The 21,748-nt window shown below is 50.4% G+C and overlaps 12 protein-coding genes across 12 annotated transcripts; 6 read left to right on the top strand and 6 right to left on the bottom strand.

Moving 5' to 3' along the window:
* Positions 1 to 619: 619 nt before the first annotated feature.
* Positions 620 to 3,600, bottom strand: HO173_006596 (uncharacterized protein; the record flags this gene model as incomplete). The annotated part of the gene is made up of 8 exons (XM_037308505.1): positions 620 to 1,460; positions 1,614 to 2,526; positions 2,580 to 2,591; positions 2,716 to 2,759; positions 2,808 to 3,205; positions 3,259 to 3,286; positions 3,342 to 3,470; positions 3,521 to 3,600. The coding sequence occupies 8 exons, from the start codon at positions 3,598 to 3,600 to the stop codon at positions 620 to 622; spliced, it is 2,445 nt and encodes an 814-aa protein (XP_037164771.1).
* An 814-nt stretch (positions 3,601 to 4,414) lies between these two features.
* Positions 4,415 to 4,917, bottom strand: HO173_006595 (uncharacterized protein; the record flags this gene model as incomplete). Its single annotated transcript, XM_037308504.1, has 2 exons — positions 4,415 to 4,498; positions 4,549 to 4,917. 2 exons carry the CDS (start codon positions 4,915 to 4,917, stop codon positions 4,415 to 4,417), a joined length of 453 nt encoding a protein of 150 aa, XP_037164770.1.
* Positions 4,918 to 6,046: 1,129 nt separating this feature from the next.
* Positions 6,047 to 7,151, bottom strand: HO173_006594 (uncharacterized protein; the record flags this gene model as incomplete). Its single annotated transcript, XM_037308503.1, has 3 exons — positions 6,047 to 6,644; positions 6,708 to 6,832; positions 6,894 to 7,151. 3 exons carry the CDS (start codon positions 7,149 to 7,151, stop codon positions 6,047 to 6,049), a joined length of 981 nt encoding a protein of 326 aa, XP_037164769.1.
* Positions 7,152 to 7,288: 137 nt separating this feature from the next.
* Positions 7,289 to 9,788, top strand: HO173_006593 (uncharacterized protein; the record flags this gene model as incomplete). The annotated part of the gene is made up of 2 exons (XM_037308502.1): positions 7,289 to 7,876; positions 7,926 to 9,788. The coding sequence occupies 2 exons, from the start codon at positions 7,289 to 7,291 to the stop codon at positions 9,786 to 9,788; spliced, it is 2,451 nt and encodes an 816-aa protein (XP_037164768.1).
* Positions 9,789 to 10,915: 1,127 nt separating this feature from the next.
* On the top strand, positions 10,916 to 11,635 carry HO173_006592 (uncharacterized protein; the record flags this gene model as incomplete). Its single annotated transcript, XM_037308501.1, has 3 exons — positions 10,916 to 11,229; positions 11,320 to 11,472; positions 11,554 to 11,635. 3 exons carry the CDS (start codon positions 10,916 to 10,918, stop codon positions 11,633 to 11,635), a joined length of 549 nt encoding a protein of 182 aa, XP_037164767.1.
* Positions 11,636 to 12,377: 742 nt separating this feature from the next.
* On the bottom strand, positions 12,378 to 13,013 carry HO173_006591 (uncharacterized protein; the record flags this gene model as incomplete). Its single annotated transcript, XM_037308500.1, has 1 exon — positions 12,378 to 13,013. One exon carries the CDS (start codon positions 13,011 to 13,013, stop codon positions 12,378 to 12,380), a length of 636 nt encoding a protein of 211 aa, XP_037164766.1.
* Positions 13,014 to 13,157: 144 nt separating this feature from the next.
* Positions 13,158 to 13,809, top strand: HO173_006590 (uncharacterized protein; the record flags this gene model as incomplete). Its single annotated transcript, XM_037308499.1, has 2 exons — positions 13,158 to 13,247; positions 13,330 to 13,809. 2 exons carry the CDS (start codon positions 13,158 to 13,160, stop codon positions 13,807 to 13,809), a joined length of 570 nt encoding a protein of 189 aa, XP_037164765.1.
* A 64-nt stretch (positions 13,810 to 13,873) lies between these two features.
* On the bottom strand, positions 13,874 to 15,082 carry HO173_006589 (uncharacterized protein; the record flags this gene model as incomplete). Its single annotated transcript, XM_037308498.1, has 3 exons — positions 13,874 to 13,925; positions 13,991 to 14,747; positions 15,010 to 15,082. The coding sequence occupies 3 exons, from the start codon at positions 15,080 to 15,082 to the stop codon at positions 13,874 to 13,876; spliced, it is 882 nt and encodes a 293-aa protein (XP_037164764.1).
* Positions 15,083 to 15,526: 444 nt separating this feature from the next.
* On the top strand, positions 15,527 to 16,541 carry HO173_006588 (uncharacterized protein; the record flags this gene model as incomplete). The annotated part of the gene is made up of 3 exons (XM_037308497.1): positions 15,527 to 15,550; positions 15,601 to 15,711; positions 15,768 to 16,541. The coding sequence occupies 3 exons, from the start codon at positions 15,527 to 15,529 to the stop codon at positions 16,539 to 16,541; spliced, it is 909 nt and encodes a 302-aa protein (XP_037164763.1).
* Positions 16,542 to 16,787: 246 nt separating this feature from the next.
* HO173_006587 (uncharacterized protein) lies at positions 16,788 to 17,021 on the top strand (the record flags this gene model as incomplete). The annotated part of the gene is made up of 1 exon (XM_037308496.1): positions 16,788 to 17,021. One exon carries the CDS (start codon positions 16,788 to 16,790, stop codon positions 17,019 to 17,021), a length of 234 nt encoding a protein of 77 aa, XP_037164762.1.
* A 260-nt stretch (positions 17,022 to 17,281) lies between these two features.
* Positions 17,282 to 17,807, top strand: HO173_006586 (uncharacterized protein; the record flags this gene model as incomplete). The annotated part of the gene is made up of 2 exons (XM_037308495.1): positions 17,282 to 17,338; positions 17,406 to 17,807. The coding sequence occupies 2 exons, from the start codon at positions 17,282 to 17,284 to the stop codon at positions 17,805 to 17,807; spliced, it is 459 nt and encodes a 152-aa protein (XP_037164761.1).
* Positions 17,808 to 18,043: 236 nt separating this feature from the next.
* Positions 18,044 to 21,714, bottom strand: HO173_006585 (uncharacterized protein; the record flags this gene model as incomplete). Its single annotated transcript, XM_037308494.1, has 2 exons — positions 18,044 to 19,176; positions 19,227 to 21,714. The coding sequence occupies 2 exons, from the start codon at positions 21,712 to 21,714 to the stop codon at positions 18,044 to 18,046; spliced, it is 3,621 nt and encodes a 1,206-aa protein (XP_037164760.1).
* Between the last annotated feature and the right edge of the window lie 34 nt (positions 21,715 to 21,748).

Here is a 21,748-nt window from a genome sequence, read left to right as displayed (position 1 = left end):
CGCCAGTTCACATTGCGTTCCCTTTGACAATATCATCTGCACCCACAACACTAGCCCGGTTGGCGCAGAGCAGAGGGAACCGCTTACTTCATTTGAGATTCACAAATTCCGCCGGACAAGGCGCCCAGACACTGATCGCAACAATGTTTGCAGATGACCAGTTCCCGTTGGACCTCCTCGAGGAAAAAGGACCAGGAGTAGAGATAGAACTGGGTAACTGAAGCAAATCAACCACACCAGCGCACACAGCACATCCATGTCGCCGTGATTATGGGTCCAGATAAAGATAGGGATGAGCTCCGGATCGAAGCTACAGATACGCAGCCCGAGCCTGGTGTCAAATCCCTAAATACCTGAAACATCTTGGTTATTTAGGCTAGAGAAAGTGGACCCATACCTGGCCAAAGCCCTCCTTCGAAGGCATCATACCGTGTGCGCTGAAGAAAGCGCCATGATAAACGCTCCAGTATGCATCTGATTAGACAGTCACATCTAATGAAGCCAAAGTTTGTGAACGGTCAGAATTTTTGTCGACTTTTCCAAATGAGTGGACTCAGCATTATTAATTCCTTACATGTTTCGGGTGACACTACGTGAAGGTAGACTTTTCAGGCTTTTATCAAGGCAATGTCGTGGAATTCTCGCTAGTTCCAAATCCCGTTCCCAAGACCCCCAGCTGCCCCTTTCTCTCCAGCGCCAGCAACGAGAAATGCCCACCGGCAACGGGTCTCGCGATGAAAGTCACCGGATTCGGACTCACAGGATACGCGCCCATATCAATTGTATCGTACAGATCGGTAAATGCGTATTGCGTCGTGGTCTCGTTGAGCCAATAGCCCAGAGCGTTAACGAACAATCTCCTGGTCTCAGGCGTGCAAGTTGCAGCTGTCCACATGGACTCGTCGCTCTTGGTGTAGCTGTGGCGGCTGTCGAGGGGGATGCCGAATACTTGACTGACAGTAGGGTAATAGGTTGATTGCATGTCGTAGAGCGAGTTCGGAATTAGATTCAGATCGAGGAGCACGTCTGGGTAGGTGTTATAGAGAAGACTGTAGGTTGAGCGCCATTGGTAGGCGAGCATGGTATGCTTCTCTGAAGGATCGATGGCAAAACCTTCCCATTGGCTATAGAAGCTTCTGGCCGTTGTGCTATAGTTTTGGGAACCGAACGAGTCATTAGCTAAGGTGGATATGAAAGACATAGCTTGAATGCCGACAATGCCTTTGATTGCTAGGTTGGTTTGGTTGACCAGCGCGCCGGCGAAGTCGTCAGTGCTGACCTGAAGGCCCGGAAGTAGCGAGTATTCAATCAAGTATGAAGCGAATTGTTGGAGTTTCGCATAATGTTGCTGGACGAATGCCGAGTTTCCAGAGAACTTGTAGTAGGCATAGGTCATGAGGATCATGTTCCCACTTTCTTCGACTGGCATGTACTCATCATTGCCCTCCACATGTCCAGTCCTGCACATTTCGGAGTCAGTATGACTTCTTTGAGGCAGAAAATTGAGTTACAAAACGAGATTGGGAAGCGTTGTGAACATTTGCTCTCGAGACATGTCTTAGGACTAAACTATGGCATCGATTGGAGGGAAATGCTCGGAAAGGTGCACTCACGCGTTGGGGAAGTTCGTGCCCAAGTCATGCATACTGTAGCCGTTAGGATAGAACCCACTCTCCTGATTCTGGAACAAAGGCTCGAGACTGTATCGAAGTAGCTCTGGATTCGCATATAGGAAAAATGGCATAGCTGGGTAAAGGACGTCGACAGTGTTGACGTTTCCGTCTGAAGATATCTCTTTCTGGAAGAACAGTGGCTCTGACACGTTCACACCACCGTTCGAGCAGCCACCAGAAGGGGGTACGGTCAAAACGTAGGCTCCCATGATTTGCCGAGTTGACAGGGCAACAATAGAGTAATATGCCTGGGCTTCTTCAATATCCGGAATGGGGACTCCGCTGAAGTTGTAAGGATTCAAGAAACCGTACATGTTGTTTGGGTCAAAGATGTATCGATCTCCGTACTGGTCGGTGCTATTGGTGTAGGTTTGAGACCCGTTAGAGTAAAAGGGAAGTGGACCGATGGTGCTATTGCTGTAAACCATAGCCATGTTCGCTCTATAGTACGAATCCACGTCTGCCTTGAGCTGGACTTCAAATCTGGAAGCCAATTGCTGGGTCGTAGAAAAATCGTTAAAATGGAAATTGATCATCTGGAAGATATCGCCATAGCATTGTGTCCACCACGGTTGCAATGACTCGACACCTTGGGAAGTGAGATATCGGATCGCAGGTTGTTGAACCTCTCCAATTGTGTACATCACGGAAGCCGAAGAAACGGTTCCAAAATCATGCGCAAAGGCAAAAGCAGGATCTCGCGTGCCAAAAGGCCGATAGCCGGGATCAACGAAGTCTTGCAATGAATGCTTCATGACATACTGGTATTGGAGATTGCTCGAATATCCACTCTGGTAGCTGAAATTGGTTGATCCTGAGAAATTGGACGACGTAGAGTAGCTCAAGTTGCCCCCTGAAATTTTGGTCGTAAGAATCTTTAGGCTTCAAAGCAAGAGGTACACATACATAGAGGTTTGTCTGAATTATAATTTCGCAGTTAGCATTGCCTGTTCGGGAGGTTCTATCGAGGCTTGGAACATGATTCGAGAGTCAAGACTCGAAATTGTCCGAAAGCGGAAACATGGACTCCGAAAAGACGTACCATACTCCTCAGCGAACTCATACGCGTTCTCTAAAGAGACAAACCTGAATCTCGTTAGTGTGGGTCAAGAGTTTCCAGTCGGTGATACGTACCAACTGTATATCGAAGATGGATTCGTGGCATTGATGCTTCCATTCGCCGGGGTAGACCCTTCATAGAAAGTCCACTGCGTAGTGACATTGTTCTCGTAGGCCACCCAGGCCGCATTGACATCGCTGTAGAATTGCACACTGTGACTGTCATTGTCTGTAGACCTTACAGAAGTTGTCAAATAGCTTAGTGGAATGCTTGTCCGGCAGAGATCTTTTGGTAAAACAGACGATAGGAAACTGGCCGTGATCTCCATGGGACCAGCACCAAACGTGAAGTTGGAGTATTGTGAGTCATAGCTGACAGTCAAGGGGATAGCGGGCTTCAGATTTGGCAGTGTAGGAAGGGTCGATGAGCCAGTCCCAAGGTATTCGTAGGAAGTCCCATCGACAGTAACAATCTATGAGATACTAAGCTCTTGATCTCAAACACCAGCGTACTCTAGTTACTCACCCCTTCCCAGCCGAGAGGAGTACCTGGCCTACCGTGGTCAGTCTCTTTATGCCACTCCAAGCGCATTCAGTGTTTTCACGTACCAGAATATCACACCATTGGTATTCAATGTGCCATTATTCGAAGTAGAACTCCATGCGCTGGTATATGGAGAACGGACGGCAAGAGGAATAGCTGGAGGGCGTGAGGGAGAGTAGACTGGAAGAGTATTTCTAAAGTCTGATCAGCGTTGAAGGTACAGCTCATTTCAAACGTCGCTCACCCATTGGAGTCCTTAGCTGTTACGTCGAGTTGACCAAACGCGAGGCTGGCCGAAGCCGCGATAAGAGTAGCTGCACGCATGGTTGGATCCCAATGACATTGAAAAGCTCAACGGAAAGATCTGACTGAGCTGCTGAGGGGCACTCCATATTTTTATACTCTATCGCACGGGGCTCGGGAGGTGGTAAACCTCTAGCTGCATCCATTTGGTGGTTCGGCAGCTCAAATTTGCTCGTGGCTTCCAATGCTTTGTCGATCGTGAAATTATTCGTCGTCACTTCTCGGTCATGCATTAGGGTGGAGCACAAACTCTTCCAAACTCTAGAATCGAATTGTGTACTAAGTATTTGTGCAGAGTGACGATATGCGGAGAAAAGGCAAAAGGCGGGGAAACGAAAGTGGGGCTGCAGACGTGGATGGGGGCTACAGACTGTTAGCTTGGCAGGTACCTACCTACTCGTACGTCGATTATGTCACTTGCCAATGGAATGTCTTGGAGCGCTCCAATCGACATCTCAACGGCCGTGGAACAGCATGTTAAAAGTGCATGTGTTCGGTCATTGCCACAAGCAACAAGCTTGAGAAAGGGGGAAACCGCCACATTTCAAGACCCTTCGCCCATATTTATATAGACCGTCAGTTTAATGAGAAAGCGTCTCCAGGTTTTTGGGCGGTTTGATATTCTGTCAGGGGCTATGGTATCACTTTGATAATCACAGCGTTATGATATCCCCACCAATACTGCTCAAAGCCTCCATAAGCATCTCAGTCATCACCGGCCTGTTCCCCACATACAGGCGACTTGCACATGGTCAGTAGAGCACATTGTACCCTGTTGCACTGGTAATGAACCCGTGAAGCCGTACCTATTATGGACTGTGTGATCCGCCTATGCTCAGGTCTTTACCCCTTTCTTTCCGCCGAAGAATCCCTTGAGTCCACCCTTCTTCCCACCCCTCTCGCCGCTTCCAGCACGCGCCTGGCGTTCAATCAGCATGTGATCCAAGCAATTGGGTAGCAATCACGAACCTGCTCTGTATCTTTGTAGGCCACTGGAGGATTCCCACCGCGGAACGGATCATCGTTGTGCACCACATACCACCCAAGTCTCGCCCCAGGTGCCAAAACGTCGATCAAGTCGGACATTGCATTCCACTGTGATCCTGCGCTCGGCTGCAGCCGGCCGGTAAGGTCAATACTGAGATCGTGCTCAACAACCGTGTCGCACAGGTAGGCGTATGGTTGGGTGCCGTTTTCGAGGCTGCCTTGTTCGACCAAGCGGATATTTGGCAGCTGGGCCATGATGTCTGGATGTTGAGCGCGGAGGCTCTCGATAAGAGCAGCAGAGCTGCTCTCAGTCATTGTGTAGTTGACGGCAGCATCGAGGACATTGTTCATAATGATGTAGGGACCGATGCCATGATGACCTTGGTTGCGCTGCCAACGAAATCCGTGAATAAGGTAGATAGGCATTTGGAAGGGTCCTGTGCGCTAACAGTCGTGATGTAGGTTTCGAGATGTCAGAAGTAGGATGGATGATCGTCAAGTAGACTATGGGTTGTGGTGTTTGTGGATGCCTAATGAAAGACGTGAGATTGTATTCACCAAGACGCTGTGATGTGTGGAAGTGTGTCCGCTATACAAAGACCATGGGCAAGATTTTTTTGTATCTATGTACCACGTGAATGTTCAAAGCCATTAACCGTCGTGTACCTATAGCTGTTCACAATTTCAAACGCTGAATCACGACTCGAACTAACCGTAGATATTCACCCAGTATGATCTCTGGATCAGAGCTGGACCTTCCAATGCAGTGTCCTAGTTTTGAAGAACCACCAAAAACCAGTGCTTCCGGACGCTATTAGAAGTCGATTACTGGCTCACACACACACACATGTAAACACAAAGTGGCCGCCGGTGCAATATACTGGGACAAAGCAAACAGTGACTGACGTAAAACACAGGTGTGATATAAATGCTGATTCTTTCGGAGAATACTAGTGAACTGCTACAAATTTAAAAATGGAATGAAGACATGTCGGCCTTTAGACGCGGGATCTTGCCAATTGGAGCAATCCCATGCAGCAAGCTCCATTTGCTAAATACATTGCAATGGAAGGAGAGGTATCTAAATCTGTGCCTTGCCGGAAGCTGTGGCAGTAACATGCATGAATATCAGGATTTGCGAATGGATGATATGGAGTGAGGTAGGGATGGTAAAGGAAGAGGGGTTGCGAAAAAAGAAATGGTGAAGCAGGGTGAAAAGGAAATCTGCAGTGCAGCTACATTTATACCTAGTGAAGCTACTTCGGGATCAGCGGCCTACAGTTTCCGAGGGGTTCCTGCATGTTGTCAGAAGCAACCCCTCAATGGCGGCAATCGCCTCTACAAAAGCTCTGGTTAAGTAACAATTGAGGCATTCAATATGATTCTACAGACGACCTGGATCCTTCAACTGCCTGAAATCCTCTGACGCCGCCTCCAGCAACCCAACGAAGACTCCACCCGCGCCGACCGATTGCCTTGGTCACTGCTTCCCTTCGTATAGCTCGCTCCATACAGTATCAAACACGTCCTGCTTGACCGCAAAGTCTCGAACGAAGTCCCTTTCCAGATAGTGTGTTTTCTTTCCCAATAATACCAAGCTATGCAGAGGAGCCCCAAGGTCTATGCCACTCAATTGCTTCAGCGTCCCAGCAGCCATCTTCTGATTCCAAGCGCCAACCCTAGCCACACCAACAGCCAAATTCTGAGGCCCACATACGCCTTCCCCCCGCTCTTCCTCTGTCTCGAGCATCTGACTTGCGCATTCGGCGACGGTCATGAACCGAGGCGGCTCGTAGATCTTTCGGCCTCTGGCAAGATTTGCTAGCGATTGCTCTTTGACCTTGATATCGAGGAGTAAAAGACTATGCAGGCCTATTTGCTGGTTCTCTTTCAGTCGATCGTAGAATGAAGAAGGCTTCCAGGTGTCTGTGAAGAAGACCATGCTGACAGTCTGGCCAAAATTGTAGAGTTGAAGTCCTGTAGCTCCGATCGCGGACATTATAGAGGCATTATGGACGCTTTGTACCGGGATCTGGAGTTCCCTAGCTCGGAGGACGAGGTCGGTGTGGGTGGTGGCTCTATGTAGTCATTGATTAGCCTCGCGAAATTACGATCCTGGGATCATGGCGTGACCCTCGTACCCAAAAGGGTCTCCGACTACCAAGAAAGCGACATCTGAGGTATCGGCTCCTGCTAGTATCTCGTCACTTGCAGATTCGACCATCTCGCGGTCTGCCACGATAATTGGACGGCCATAGTATGCTTCCTACTGCGAAAAAATTCAGCGTCAGGTCTATAAGGCTGTATGTGTTGAAAAGGGGATTTACCAGGTTCGCTATGTCTACCAACAGGATACTTGTGTATGCTTCGAGATACACTCTCTCTGCCTTTTTGATCAGCTCAAGGCCTTTGACTGTGACATCGGTCTCATCAGCCAATCCAAGTCCGATCAAGTACAGCATGGTGGTGGTGGTGCCCCTGATGATTTGGATGTTTGCGCCTGTGATGAAATGGTACAGCGAATTCTGAGTGCGACAGAAAATTGAACCTTGGCGCTTCTCGGCGCCAAGGCCGCAGCTGAGCATTTGGCCGTTGTTGTCATTCTCGAGAAGACACCTTCCGTGAGGTTTTCATCACAGACCAGGCAGCCATATGAGACTTAGCTTGGGATAATTCCCTCATAATGAACCTATCCAGATTTGGTCCGGAAGAATAAGCCAACATGTTCGGCCGTAACCCTCGACCAACTCCTCCCAGTCAACCCCCCTCCCAACAGCAGCCTTCGGGCCCTTACAGTCGAATACCCCCGGGCAGCTCTGATCGATATGGCGGTCCCCACGGCCGTCCACCAGCGAACAGCCAGAGACCCTACTACGATGGCGCACCACCAGACAAGCACGAATACTCTCGAGGACAGTCGAGACAAGGGTCAGGAGGCCAGACATGGCAGCTACAACCGACAAAGTCCCCAGAAGAGAGTTACACATACGGGAACCTAGTCGCTGTTTCGCCTTTCGATTTTCCTCCATCTCAAGTCAGCTCAGATTTCTATGTCATCCTCAATGACCTCTATGTCTGCACCGCAAGAACGTCTGATGGCTTCGCCCAAGGACATATCAGTCTCTCGGACATTCAGAGAACCTGGGCGCAGATCAGCCTCCAGGATACAGTACACGTCAAGAAGTATGACCCGTTTCAAGAGGGTGGCCCTCGCTATCTTGGGTCTTTAGATGCGGAAATCAGCTTTGCGACTAAAAGGGAGACAGAGGACCCTTATGATCAGGATGAATTACAACAATACTTTACTAGGGTATGAAAATGGGACAGGATGAAAGATTAATTTGGCTAACGATGTGTAGAAGTACGAAAACCAAGTCCTTGCGCCCGGTCAACGAGTCCTCATGGACTACAAGAGTCTTAAACTACTTGTTGTCGTCAAGGCCATTCAACTCGTCGACCTCTCCGTGGAAAAGCCTTCAGCTGGATCTGAGCCTAGTATGTCCGATGCCCGCAGCCGTGGAATTCTTACACGCCAGAGTCAAATGAATTTCTTCAAAGATGCCAAATCCAGGTTGAATTTGAAGGCCTCCAAACGAAGACCTGCTGCTAATGCCATCTTTACCCCCGACTTCAAGTTCGAAGACATGGGAATCGGTGGGTTAGATAAAGAATTCAGTGCTATCTTCCGAAGAGCGTTTGCCTCCCGCATCTTCCCACCCGGGCTGATTGAGTCAATGGGCATCCAGCATGTCAAAGGCATATTGCTATTTGGTCCTCCAGGGACGGGGAAAACGTTAATTGCTCGGAGGATAGGCAAAATGCTAAACGCTCGAGAGCCGAAAGTCATCAATGGACCGGAAGTCCTGAACAAATACGTGGGCCAATCCGAGGAGAACATTCGAAAGCTCTTCGCAGACGCCGAAAAGGAGTACAAGGAGAAAGGAGATGAGAGTGGTTTGCACATCATCATATTTGATGAGCTTGATGCGGTTTGCAAGCAGAGAGGTAGTGGTGCAGGTGGAGGTACAGGCGTTGGGGACAGTGTTGTCAATCAGCTGCTCTCGAAACTTGACGGTGTCGACCAACTCAACAATATCCTACTTATCGGAATGACCAATCGAATGGATATGATAGATGATGCCCTGCTTCGACCTGGCCGGTTGGAGGTGCATATGGAAATCTCCTTGCCAGATGAGTATGGTCGAGTTCAAATTTTGAAGATCCACACCTCTAAGATGAGGGAAAGTGGTAATCTAGATCCTGATGTCAATCTAGAGGAGCTTGCTCATTTGACTAAGAACTTCAGTGGTGCCGAGATTAGTGGTCTGGTCCGAAGTGCGACCTCTTTTGCTCTGAACCGGCATGTTAAGGTTGGCACTCTTGCTGGCGTCTCCGACGACGTTGACAAGATGACTGTTAACCGCGACGATTTTAAGCACGCGTTTGACGATGTCAAGCCTGCTTTTGGTGTCTCAGAAGACGAAATGCAGCGGTGCCTTCGTGGTGGTATCATCCGCTTCTCGGAGGCTATTGATGGTATCTTGAACGAGGCGAGTCTCATCGTCAAGCAAGTACAAGAGCCAGAGAGTACTCCGTTATTCTCAACTATCCTGTATGGCCCGCCAGGATCGGGTAAGACCGCACTCGCGGCGAAGATCGCGCTAGACAGTGGCTATCCTCTTATCAAGATGTGCAGTCCAGACAATATGGTCGGATTTAACGAGTCGATGAAGATTGAGCATATGCGTCGCATTTTTGATGATGCCTACAAGAGTCCCCTGAGTGTGGTCCTGATAGACAATATTGAGCGGATTGTCGAGTGGGTGCCGATTGGTCCACGATTTAGTAACGGCGTACTCCAAGCGCTTATGGTCCTCCTCAAGAAGGAACCACCAAAGGGTAGGAGACTTCTAGTTCTTGCAACAACAGGAGAAAGGTCCGTTCTACAACAATTAGACGTGTTCACGTCCTTCGATTCAGACATCGCTGTGCCGAACGTCATGGGCCACGCTGAACTCTCCTTCATCATGAAGCAGTCAGGCGTGTTCGGGAACCCAGATCGTGCGATCCAAGAGCTTCGCGAGATAACACGGAGCGAATCTGTGGGCGTTGGTATCAAGAAGATTTTGCTTGGCATTGAGACGGCAAAGCAAGATCGGGACAGAGAAGGGCGTTTTGCCCAGACAATGGCCAGAGCTAAAGCTCAGATGGATTATTCATAGACAACCAATAGATGCAATCTCCATGACAAGTCTCAATTCACAAATGTTGTAAGAAATCGAGTGAGCGGTCAAGATAAATGATGTGTGCATTGCGTTCAGCCCTATGGAATGTCCGTCCGGGCAACTGCAGGGTCCGCGCCAACGACAGTCCATAGCCTACCAGAAGGCAGCAACGTTATGGCATTGTTGGACACAGCCTGCGGTTACATACCTTGCATGACAATGTCACGCGGCAGCTGTCTAAGTACTCGGCAGGTACAAGGCATTTTTCGTGTCCACCTGCCGCAATGACCAGAGACAAGGCCTCACCGGAGGATGTACGGATACCCAATGTCATAGGCAGAGCCCGAAGGGACAACGCATCTCAGACATGACGCTCATTGGACATTCCAGACACTCGGCTTATATGCCTCTTTCTTGCGTAAAGCTACATAGTAGCGTCTCGGACTTTTCCAAGCGATTTCAGAAAGGTGCACAGATCGCCTGCCACGCAGTGCGGTCGTAGCATCCTTCATCAATCAAGACCTGCAACGTTATCAATACGTAACCCACACCAGTGCAAAATCCAACTAAAGGAACGTGCTTTTGGGGCAATCGCACCAATTGCCGCGCCTAGAAGAAGCCAGACCTTTCAAACTTTTCAAGCAGCAAGGGATCCGGTTCCGGAATTTGCTCGCCTTGGAGGGTCTCCGAAACATCTTACAGGCCAGAGCCAGGATCCGTGGAGAAGGTTTACGGGCTAGTCAGACTCGAAAAATGTCTCTTGCACTCTATCGAAGCGGGGTCAGAGTCTTATGGGTCATGGTGGCTATCAGCTTGCCTCTCGCATTGGCCGATGAAGAGAGAGTCGAGGTGGGTACAAAAGGGAGGGCATGGCCCCGTTTTCCTATGTTCCTTTCTTCTTCTTCATCATATTTCCCTCATCTCCTTCTCTCCCATTTCAATCTAAACCTATAGCAGAAAGCCGGCTTGACCTCGCCTCCTGCACCTGTCCTTGCTTACCTCTAAGGCTTGACCCCTTTCCACACAAGCACTTCACCTCATCACTATACCCCAACACGTCATCGTTGTTTAACTTTATCTTCCAAACCCAACCTTACGTATATATCTACCTTACTCTCGCCGACATGCCTGTTACTCAAACCCGCTACCAAGCTCCAACTTACTCTCGACCTGTCGCCATGCCTGGAAAGCCGGCCTCCAAGCTTCCAGTCGCCTACCCAGCGCCATACGGTCGTGTTGCCATTTCGCCACCACAACGTGGCTCCAGCGCCAACACCTCAGCTGTGCCATCCTTGACATCCGACTCCGGTAGCAACAGCAGCGAATACGGCGACGGCGCATCTTCTGGCATCGATCTCGTTGAATTACTCAATGACAAACTAAGCACGACTGTGAGCCCTATGCCGCTGGATAGAAGTTTGGCACGACAGGCGCAGACGTAAGTAATTCTGCGGTCAATGTTTGCTTTGTGTCTTATTGCAAAGGACGAGAGCGGAGCTCTTCACGTACATTTGCTGACACTCCACAGGTCCGGCGAACTGAATGCTAAGAATCGCGAGCTTCTCGAGTTGCAAGAACTTGCTCAGCACCGGCTGAAAAACTCTCGTGCCAATTTCACAGACGGCATGAAGGCCGCAAAAGAGGTGAAGAAGGACCTTGACTGGACTCAGAAACGCGTAAAGTGAGCAAAGACTTCTCTTCGCAAATCTTCATCATCATGGATTTCTACTACCCTGCCAATGGGAAACTGACGCCGTCCTAGTACACTCAAGACCAAGACTGAGCGAAAATATCCCAAACAATACGCCCGAGCCAGCAAGCGATATCCATCACCGGAGCACTAAACAACATGTCTTCCATTTAATCCATCGACATCGTTTTATTTCTTCTTTCATGGGTGATTTGCGACTGTATATATGAAAAGGGGGTGACATGTCGTTGAAATATGCTCGCTAGTATTTTGCCCTGCCGCAGCACCCTTGGTCTCTTGCCGCTTTTTCAACGTTCTTGCAACGTTTTACAGGCACCCCTGACGCGCGGCTGTTAGTTTTCTCGTTGGGAACAGCTGGAACTGTGATTTGCTGGCTTCGAACGCATGTATTCTGCAGGGAACCCACTTCGGTTCTCCCCGTGGTCTGGAAAATCCGGGGAGGGGGAGCAGCGGCAGTGGGGGTGCAACGTCTCGGCGATAGTGAGGTCCTGTCCATAGACTAATGCAGTCTTTTTGGTTGACGCTTGTGCTCTTCGAGACGTATTTGTTTTCAGAGTTTGAGGAGCTACGCTTAGAGGAGAATATCTCCTCGCTTTTCTGAGACCCGAGCATCTCCACACAGAGTGCCGCTACGCCCTACAAGTCTTACATATGTCCTAAATAAGCAATCAGCTAGGCGTCATATCGCTAGGGTATCTACCATAACGCCGTCCAATAGAACTTTCGCCCACACTCCTAGTCTTAGACCTGCCCATCCGCCTTCTCCCTTTGCAGTCCTTTTCGTATCTGGCCGACCCACCCCCCTTCTCACCCACCGAAACCATGCCCACAACGTAGCCCCAACCGCCCCCCCCCCCCAGCCTTCTCCCAGCCCTTCACCTCCCCTCCCCCATCCCACCACCCAAACCCCTCCAAGGATCCTCCACAAAACTCCCATCGTAAAACGCCACATCCCCCCTCTCATCCACCACCACCCCCTTCCTCAACGCCTGCCAATCCCACTCCCCGTCCCCTCTCTTCCCCTGCCTCCTCATCCCCTCCCCCGCATCCCCTCCAACCCGCCACATTCCATCATCACGCCGCCCGCCCTCGACACGACCCTCATCCCAGTCGAGATACCGCGGCAAGCGGCCCGTTTCGAGCAGCATGGCGGCCGTTTCATCGAGGGCCGCGGCGGCGAGGGGGTCCGGGTTCGGCAGGCCGGTCCATTCCTCCTGAGTTGGCCTCCGTTCCTGACTCTGCGCCCCACCCACGCCCATCTCGGTCGATTGGCCCCGATTTCGCTCGACGTCTTCCTTCGCCTGCTGCCCGGCCGGCGTTCGTGTCCTCACGCCCAGGGGCGTGTTGTTGCTTCCGCTTCCCTCGCTGTTCGGATCGGCTAGTCTGCGTTTCTTCTTCGGGGGTTTGGGTTTCGCGCCGAAGGAGGAGAAGCCCATTGCTGCGGCTATGTCCTCCGGTGGGGAAGGGGAGCGTGAGGGGACGGGTTGGGGCTCGCGCACGTTGGCGGTCATTCTGATCGAGGGGAGAAGATTGGAGGGGGAGAGCAGGATGGCCGTGCGCGATAGGGAGAATAAGAGTGGGTGGATCCCGGTTTATTCGCCGTGTCCGGTGTTATTGGGGCGGATGGTCGGAAGGTTGGATGGGGATAAAGGTTCATGGAATATCTTTACTGTTGTATTCTTGACGCTGCAAACAGACTGAAATTCACGAGGTCCGATCCCAAGAACTTTGATTGGGTAATCAAGGTAATTTGATGATAATAAGTCTATGAAGGCTACTGATCTACTGATTTTCAATAACAAATCTGATCAAGTATATGTGATACAGAAAGTCAGTTCTACTTCGAGCACCACAAGTGCCAATCGTTTTCGACAGCCTTCTCACACATCATTTCCCGTCCACGATTGCCACGACGCCTTGGATGCGTCTGCAGCTTACCTGCAAAAGAAGGTCTCAAGCCATCAAGTCAGTGACAGGAAAGACAGGTTCCAATGGATTTATGCCCCCTTGGAGGAGGTACTTGAGCATCTTCTTGCCATGATAGGCAGGATCGTCAGGCTCAGAGAAGTGACCTTTCAAGTCGTAGCAGTCTTGCAGAAGGGACAATCTGAGTGTCTGGAGACTGATCCCACGGCATCGCAGTCCATTGAACAGATGCTTCCAAGCTTCGCATATGGTATCCTGAGGGTCGGGGTGATGCAGGATCCTCATGACCATCAGCTCGACGCTCTCGAGTGTTGCTCCGTGACGATCGAAGAAGCCCATGAGGTCTTCATGGCCTATCATCAAGAAGCCACGCAGGCCTAGATGCCTGAGGTGTGACCAGGTGTAGCTTTGGAAAACCATTGGAACGTCTAACGATGGTGGGCAGTCATCCTCGTCCGGTGGCCCTGGCCAATAGGAGCTTGCCATCTTCAATGTCTCTATAGATGTCGCTTGTGTCAAAAGGCCTCCGAGACCGCCGTAAGTCAGAGCTTGTGGGTCATACTCCACAGTGACATCCGGTACAATCACGGATAATTCGAAACAGTGAAGCTTGCGAAAGACGTTGAGCATGTGACCGTAATATGTCTGGGAAGCATCGGAGAATATCCTGTCCCGTAGGGCATAGCTTGAGCCTACAATCCTGAGTTGTTCTAGATTGGTGCCTTGTGTATACAACAATCGGATGCCCACGGCAAACATTTGATACGGCGAGGCGGGCTCCCACCGGTCTCCACCATTTGCAACGCGTGGCCACTGCGGACGGACCAGATCTTGATTCTCTTCGGCGAGTGGAACCTCCGTGAATGTAATGCGCTTGAGATTCACGAACCGTTGGAGAGCAAGAAGGAAAATGGCCTGCGCCCTTTGACAATGAGTGATTCTCTTCCCTTTCTCATCTCTTGACAACAACTGTTCATATACGACCGGCAATGGCACTGAAAGCTCGGTCTGACGCGTCGTCGGCCCATGCAAAATCTGGATGTTGCCATAATTCACCTCGTCGCTAAGTAGCTGCGTGCCACTGCAGACCATCTGGATTATGTACTTGCCGACAACCGGATGCTCCGCGATCGCTCGAGTCCTGTCTAGAAGACCGCTGGGGACAGAGAGGTTGACCGTATGCGTAAGCGACGGTAGGCCAGCTTGTGCAAAGCCTTTGCACACCAGTCTGGCACTCCTTCTATCGCAAGCTTTGTTAAGAAGACCAATGACTTGCACAAGGATCTCCGGAGGAAACGGGAGGCACTGGGGCCCGTCGCCTGAGTAGTGCCTGTTATGGTTCTGAGTACACATCTTATTTTGGGATTAGCTTGGGGCTTGGTGCAAAGCCAGTGCAGTGGATGCAACGACTTTGCCCTCCAACTTGGAAGCGACTGACGGAATAGGTATTGGGAAAATTGTCTCTGTTGGATGTTGAGGCTAGGTAGAGTTCACATAGAATGAACGGACATTCGTCTTAGAGCGAAATGATGATGGAGGAAGTAAGGAAAGAAGGTTGGTGTTTTCGTGGAGGGTACTTACCGTTGTACAGGAAGGAGCTGCTGCAAAGGCTCTTGCCACTCAGAATGCCCGTCAGGCGGATGGAAGGATCCATAAATACCTCAGGCTTACTTTACGCTCATCACCATCCGGGGGTGTCAATGCTGCACGTGAGCTGGAATGAATGCTTACGGATGAACCGTCTATTTGGACAAAACACTACCCGTCACCAGCCGTGATTTAGATCAGTCCGCCCTCACTTGGCAAGAGTCCACCGAAAATACGTCATTATAGATTGTTAACTTGCATAGATATCAACATGTCCCATGCCAGCTCATCTTTGATAATGTTGCCATGTAACTCCATGTTGCTTTCCAGAGATACTGATTAGTGATCAGTTATTAGAGTGACGCACTGTCCGCAAAGGAAACACCGCGGCTGGCGCTTGCCTCGCTTAGTCCCACCTAAAGTACAAGCACAAAGTGCAGGCTACAGCGTCCTTGCTCCGACTTAATATGCGCCTTAATGCCGTAACGTCCAGCGCTTCGAAAACCCCAAGATGGCTCCTTCTTCGGCGATTGTCGTAAGCCTTCGCGTCTGCTGCTTAGCACAGTCCGTGCTGACTCTTCCAAGGGAAAGATCAAGGTCCAGCTCAAGCTATCCATTAGTAGGCTACGCATGGTGCAGCAGAAGGACACAGCTATAGCGAAGCAACAAAGACGGGCAATGGCTGTATTGCTTGAAGTACATATCGATCTGCCGTGTTGATTGGCGTCAGGCTAATGCGTGGGGCGAACCAGCAAGGCAAAGAGGAATCAGCACGCATCCGTGTCGAGAACATCATTCGGTCTGATATCACTACCGAACTACTAGAAGTCCTTGAGTTATACTGCGAGCTTCTTTTGGCAAGGACAGGGTTGTTAGAAGCTAAAGAATGTGATCCCGGGCTAGAAGAGGCGATCAAATCCATCATCTACGCTGCACCACGAACAGATGTCAAAGAGCTTCAGCAGGCAAGGGCACTATTGGTGGAGAAATATGGAAAGGACTTTGCGCTGGAGGCTGTGGAGAACTCAGATGGCAAGGTCGCGGAAAGAGTGCTCAAAAAGCTAAGAGTCGAGCCTCCAGAACCAGAGCTGGTGACATTGTACTTGAAGGAGATTGCTAGAACTTACGGTGTGAATTGGCCGAGGAAGGAAGAGTCCCTGGATGCCCAGGACGATGGGGACGATGACAAACCCTCGGGCGGTCAGGCATTGAAGAACCTGGAAGAGCCCTTGACAACAGATGAGTTGAGCAAAGCTACACCCCCACGAGATCTTGGTCCGAGGTCGCCGATCAGCGTAGCACCTCCAAGTCCAAGCACAGACAATCTCAATCCGCGAGTAAGACTACCAGGTCCACCAGAACTGAAGCCTGGGGCGAAGATGAGCGGCTTGAAGAAACAGACATCTGACACAGATGCGCAAAGCACTGCGACAAGCAGAGAGTCCGGAGCAAAGAAAGACATAGTTGGGGGCAAGATACCAGACGTCGACGAATTAACAAAGCGATTTGCCGCATTAAAGAGATGAAGCCAGGCATGCTCTGAATCTAATGATATCAACTCGTGGCTCAGTCCTATGATTTTGACTGGTTGAGTCCATGAAGAGTATCATCGCTGGAAATGAGAAAAGGATAAGATGGGACATCAATGATTTCGTTTTGGGCCTCTGGAAGTAACATGCTACGATAGGGGTGATTGTAGATCTCAGACATTCCAAGGTGTTCTGCCTTATACCACATCCCTCCTCCTTACGACATGTCGTGGATCCCACGAAATGCAATTCCCAAGGAAGCACATGGCTGTCATCATTCTTAGTGCTGTACCGCACCAATACCGGGTTTGGAAAGTGAATGCAATTTCACTTGACCCTATCCTTGCTCAGTATCTTTTCTCAACCTTCAAACTTCAACCATCAACTTCCATTATCCACATCACCACACTTTCTAGTAGGTACTTGTCCCACAATACCGGCCCAAGGGAGAGTGTCTATGCCAATACCGAAGGCTAAATCATAATCGCAGCTTCATCAACGTTCCCAAAGACTCGGGAAGTTTCGAACTTTCAGATTCTAAAGTGAGTTTCTACATTTTTAGAATCAACACATCCTGAGCTCACATCACGCAGATCACCACGCTTCTTTCACCCTCCAACTTTCAAATCATCTCAACAGATACCAACCACTCAACGCAAACAAACTGTAAGTCTCTCATCTTATCATCTCCATGCCAATCGCAACATCAGCAAGCTCAGTACTCTGCAGCAGCCAAAATGGGATCTGAAATCGCCAACCCCATCCCCGCATCCAAATGGGCCGACACAGAAAAGGTATCTCCTCCCCCCTCTTAACCTCCCTTTTCCTCCCTCCTCTCCACTCTCCACTAACACCCCCAAGATCGCACTCCTCGTCTCCGTTATCAAAACCTTCGGCAGCAAAGTTAAATGGGCCGATGTCTCCGTTCCTGCTGGTCGCACCGCCCAATCCTCAGCTAAGATGTACAGCGAGATGATGAAAGCCTCCGCTGCCATCACCATGACTGGAGGCGCTGACATCCTTCCAAGCAAGAAGCGTGGACGCAAGAACGGTGGTGATGGATCTACGACCCCTACTGAGAAGAAAAAGCGTGTTCGCAAGCCCAAGAACGTCGCTCGCGCTGCTGCTCCCAGCCCCAATGAGAGCGATGAGGAGGAGGACCGTCCGAGCAAGAAGGTCAAGGTCGAGGCTAAAGAGGAGGACGAGGAAGAAGAAGGTATGAATGGAGAGACTGAGGACCAGGAGGATGGTGCATCTGCTTAAGAGGCTGCTCATCTTCCAACGTGTCATGGCATAGGTGGATGGCGGATGATCATTGCTTGGACAGGAGGAATCTTTCGCATTGTCCATTTCGACGAGAGGATCGATCATGCGAATGGTACAAGCTTGGTGGTCACTTCACCACGTGAATGGAATTGGTTCAGGGATTCGAAAGTCTGTACCCTCGCTCATATAGTTGACGTGATTATCAGACAATGCGACATGCTTTTCTCGCTGCTTCATGTGCCTTGATGCGATGACTTCCAACTCTCGTTCGTCCTCTGACGCAGCACCCCAGCCTCGAGCTTCCGGCTCTGTATCCTGCGTAAGCTGGCGGGCACATCCTCACCATCGCTCGTAGAACTCAGAGTTGTGCCTTGCCGGCGTCTAGTGAGCCCTGCCCCTGCGTCCACCGAAGCAAGCGTTGTCCCTCGCGTTCGTGTAGTCGCTCCTGCCGTATCAAGGGGAGTCTCTCCGAACTCATCCCTGGCTTCAGCTGCTACCACTTCATCGCCATCATCCCCCGCGCCTTGCTTCTGAGATTGCTGAACGTAGTCATGATATGTAGGCCTCGTCAACAGCCCACTCCTGAACTCGTTAGCCCCAACGAGCAGCTTCGTCAAATCGATGAGCTCTTCGAGAAACTCAATGATCTCCGCTTGAGCCGCTGACGCAGCATTCCAGGACATGTATTTTCTCCGCACGGCCCGCTGGCGTGCAAGCTTGGCGGTGATCTCGTGGGAGTCATGACCTTCCCCGGCCACTTGCTCGAGAACAACTTCTCGCACTCGGTTGATCATGCGCAGGTGGGCGAGCCGGGCGGAAGGAATGTATTGGGGGAGTGGAAGCTTGGTTGTGAGGGCACCATGAATTGCGAAGAGTGTCAGGGTGATGGAACCAGCGACGTTTCGACGGTAGGGGTAGATTTCAGCATTGAGCTCCTCTAATGGGCCAGAACCATAGGCCGTCCGTAGCTGCAGCATATTGTCCATTCTGTCGACAATCTGGTGAAGCACGAAGAGAACCTCGGTGTATATCAGAGCGAGGCCTTCGAAGGAGCCTTTGATCCTTGGCTCATTGCTGCAGAAGGGAAGGAAGGTCTCTGCAGCGACAAGTGCGGTGTTAGCCTTTCCGTTCGCGTTTTCGAAGCGTACAATGTTTGCGGCGGCGTAAACGTCAATCTTGACGCCTTGCTCAATGCCGGCGGCAATACATTTCTCCATCTCGTTGATTTGTTCGAGAGCTGCAGCGAGAGATTCAACGAGGCGCGTGCGAGCTTTGACTGGAAGTAGTACCAATTCTACGATCAGAGCCACTGTCCCACCTATCATGAAAGCAATCCATCGCTTCAGAAAATTGTCAGTTGGTGTCCCTAAAATCTCGGTCAGCTTGTAAAGCAGACATATTGCTCATCGAACCTACCAGGGACGGTATTTAACTCCGATGAGAGAGCTACAACGCATATGCTGACAATGCATACCATACCAGCCTTCGGATATTTGGTTCCAAGTTGCACATAGGCGCAAGGGAACAGTGCTACGAAGATCAACGCAGCGCAAACAACCGGATTGCCTCCGCGAGCTTCAACAGCGGCCCAGCCCCAAATACAGCCGATTGTAGTGCCGACACCCCGAAGAACAAATGTCCAAACAGAAGTACCGATGGAGACTTCAGTGATCAGAACGAGCTGTAAAGCAGCCCAGAGACCCCGGTCTAGAGAGTACCAGGTATTCCAAGAAGCCACGAATGCAGGCCAAAGTACTAGGAAAACGGCGACGCCGAGCTTCATGGCATACAACAAGTCTTCCGAATGCTGGATCCATTCCAATGCGTCGGCAGCTTGACCACGGAGACGAAGTGAGTAAGGTATTTCTTGGCGCTCGAAATCTCTTGCTCTCGACTCTCTTTCTCGTTGCTTGGCGTCTTCCTTGACCCCCGGAGTGAGAGCGTTTTTCTCCAGATCTCCTGGGTGAGCCAATAAGCCTTTCTTGCTATTCAGTGACTCTGCGTCGTCTTCATCGTCCTCACGCTCATCCGAAGCACCTTGCCTGTTGCCTTTGCGCCCACTGTTAGGCAGTGCTTCATCCTCTTCGCCACCTGTATACAGCCAGTTCGACCATTTGATATGTGGTGCATAAATACGGCGACGTCCATTCCGTTGTTGACGACGTCCAACTAATTCTCGAGAGTATTTGAGCATACTCTCGATATGCGAGGCTGCTTGCCGTACGTTGAGCATGAACGATGACATCAGAAAGACTTCTTCTCTCGGCATGATGTCGAGCTCCTTGCCTTCTAATTCTTGCATAGTTGCAGCCCCTTCTAGAGCAGATGCCGCGTCTGCGTCAAATTGGAGAAGAGCTTTCTGGAGGCTGTCCATTTGCATATCCAATTCCTCGAGCAAGATACCTTTGGGAACCCTTGCACCAGAAGGTAAGGTGGGAACATCATATGCGTAAGCGACACACGCACTCACTACCTCAACTGTTCGAGCGACGACGAAGTGCAGATCCTCGTATGGCTTTGCCACCCTAGCCAATAGATACCGAAGCAGACGAGCGTCGCCAAATTCAATTTCGCGCTTCGGCTTAATCATCTCAAGCTCTGCTTTGTCTTGTTCGATGATGGTGTTCAGTTTTCCCTGCTTCGAGTTCTCGTGTGGCAACGGTAACTCTGGAGTAAGCAGGTTGGAAGTAGCTCCAACCAGGGCTGAGATGGCCGGAGTCTTACTCTCATCTACAAGCTCAGGACCGGGCTTTGTTTTCTTTGAATTGGAAGCTTGCCCAACATCATTGCTACCAAGGAGGGCGAATTTAGATTCACAGGCGCTGATGACTGCAATCGTGTTGGCCACTAGCTTTTTCATTGCTTGCACACTGATGGGTTTCATGTTGCGAGGAGGCAACACGGATACAGCAAGCTCAAAGTTGCACTCCTGTTGAGCTGCTTTGCAATCTGAGAGTTTCTTCCGTATCTTCGCTTTATTGCTTGTCAAGTCAGCCAGACTCGTCTTTGAAAGCTTTTTGGGGTCACTGTGGTCAGTCCCTTGAGACTTGCTGGCGAATAACCTTTGAAGTATGTCTTTGGCCTTGATGTGCATAGGGGCGTTTGTTAAATTAGTAACTTTCTTCTGTGGAAGCCCACGTTCTTCGTCAGTAGCGTTCCAAGCTGGCCCAGTCATAGAAGCATCAGCTCTTTTCTCGCCTGTCTTGACTCCGTTCTGATCAACCGCCCTTTTCGATTCGACAAAGTAAATACCAGCATCTCCAAGGGCTTTGACTGTGTCATTTAGTGTATCAAGAGTCATCTGACCAAGATATCTAGAGCTAAATTCAGGAAATATACATATATTGACCAGTGTAATGCATCCAGCGGCAATCAAGATTGGATAGAGTATATTTGTCGCAGAAAGAGGTGTCACCACTTTCGCAGTTGATGTCAAAGACACCACCGATACAATGACCAAGAGCAAGACAAAAATGAACAACCGAGGCGTCTTCGATCGTAGATAGCCGTGGAACAGTACTACGACTGCTAGAAAAATTGCTCGAATCGCGTAGGCCGCTGGTGGGTGCTCTTTGATAACGAGAGAGCCGAGATAAACCCCTAGAACTGACCAAGCCACTCCTAGTACCGTTCCGGAAAGAACAAGGATAAGGGCTTCAGCCATTTGGCCAAAGCGTCGACCTGGGTGACCAAATACCGTAGTGATAGCGCCCAAATAGGCAGCCTTGCCAATAACAGTCCGGGAACCTGGGATAAGACATATGCTGACGAGGAGAGTAGTAGCGGTCACGTTTTTCAAAATCCTCTTCCACAGGTTATTCTTCCCTAGGTTCTCCCATATCTCCGCCGCCCGCTTTTCCCCATAGCGGCGGCCTCTTTGGAGCGCCGATCCTTTTTCGGTCATTGTTGTACGCGTTTTTCCATATACGAGGAGACAT

Source organism: Letharia columbiana (assembly GCF_014066305.1).
Source record: "Letharia columbiana isolate WasteWater2 chromosome Unknown Sc0000019_s0, whole genome shotgun sequence".
Taxonomy (NCBI): Eukaryota; Fungi; Ascomycota; class Lecanoromycetes; order Lecanorales; family Parmeliaceae; genus Letharia; species Letharia columbiana.
Note: the sequence above shows the minus strand (reverse complement) of the source record. Positions and strands in the feature narration are given on the sequence as shown.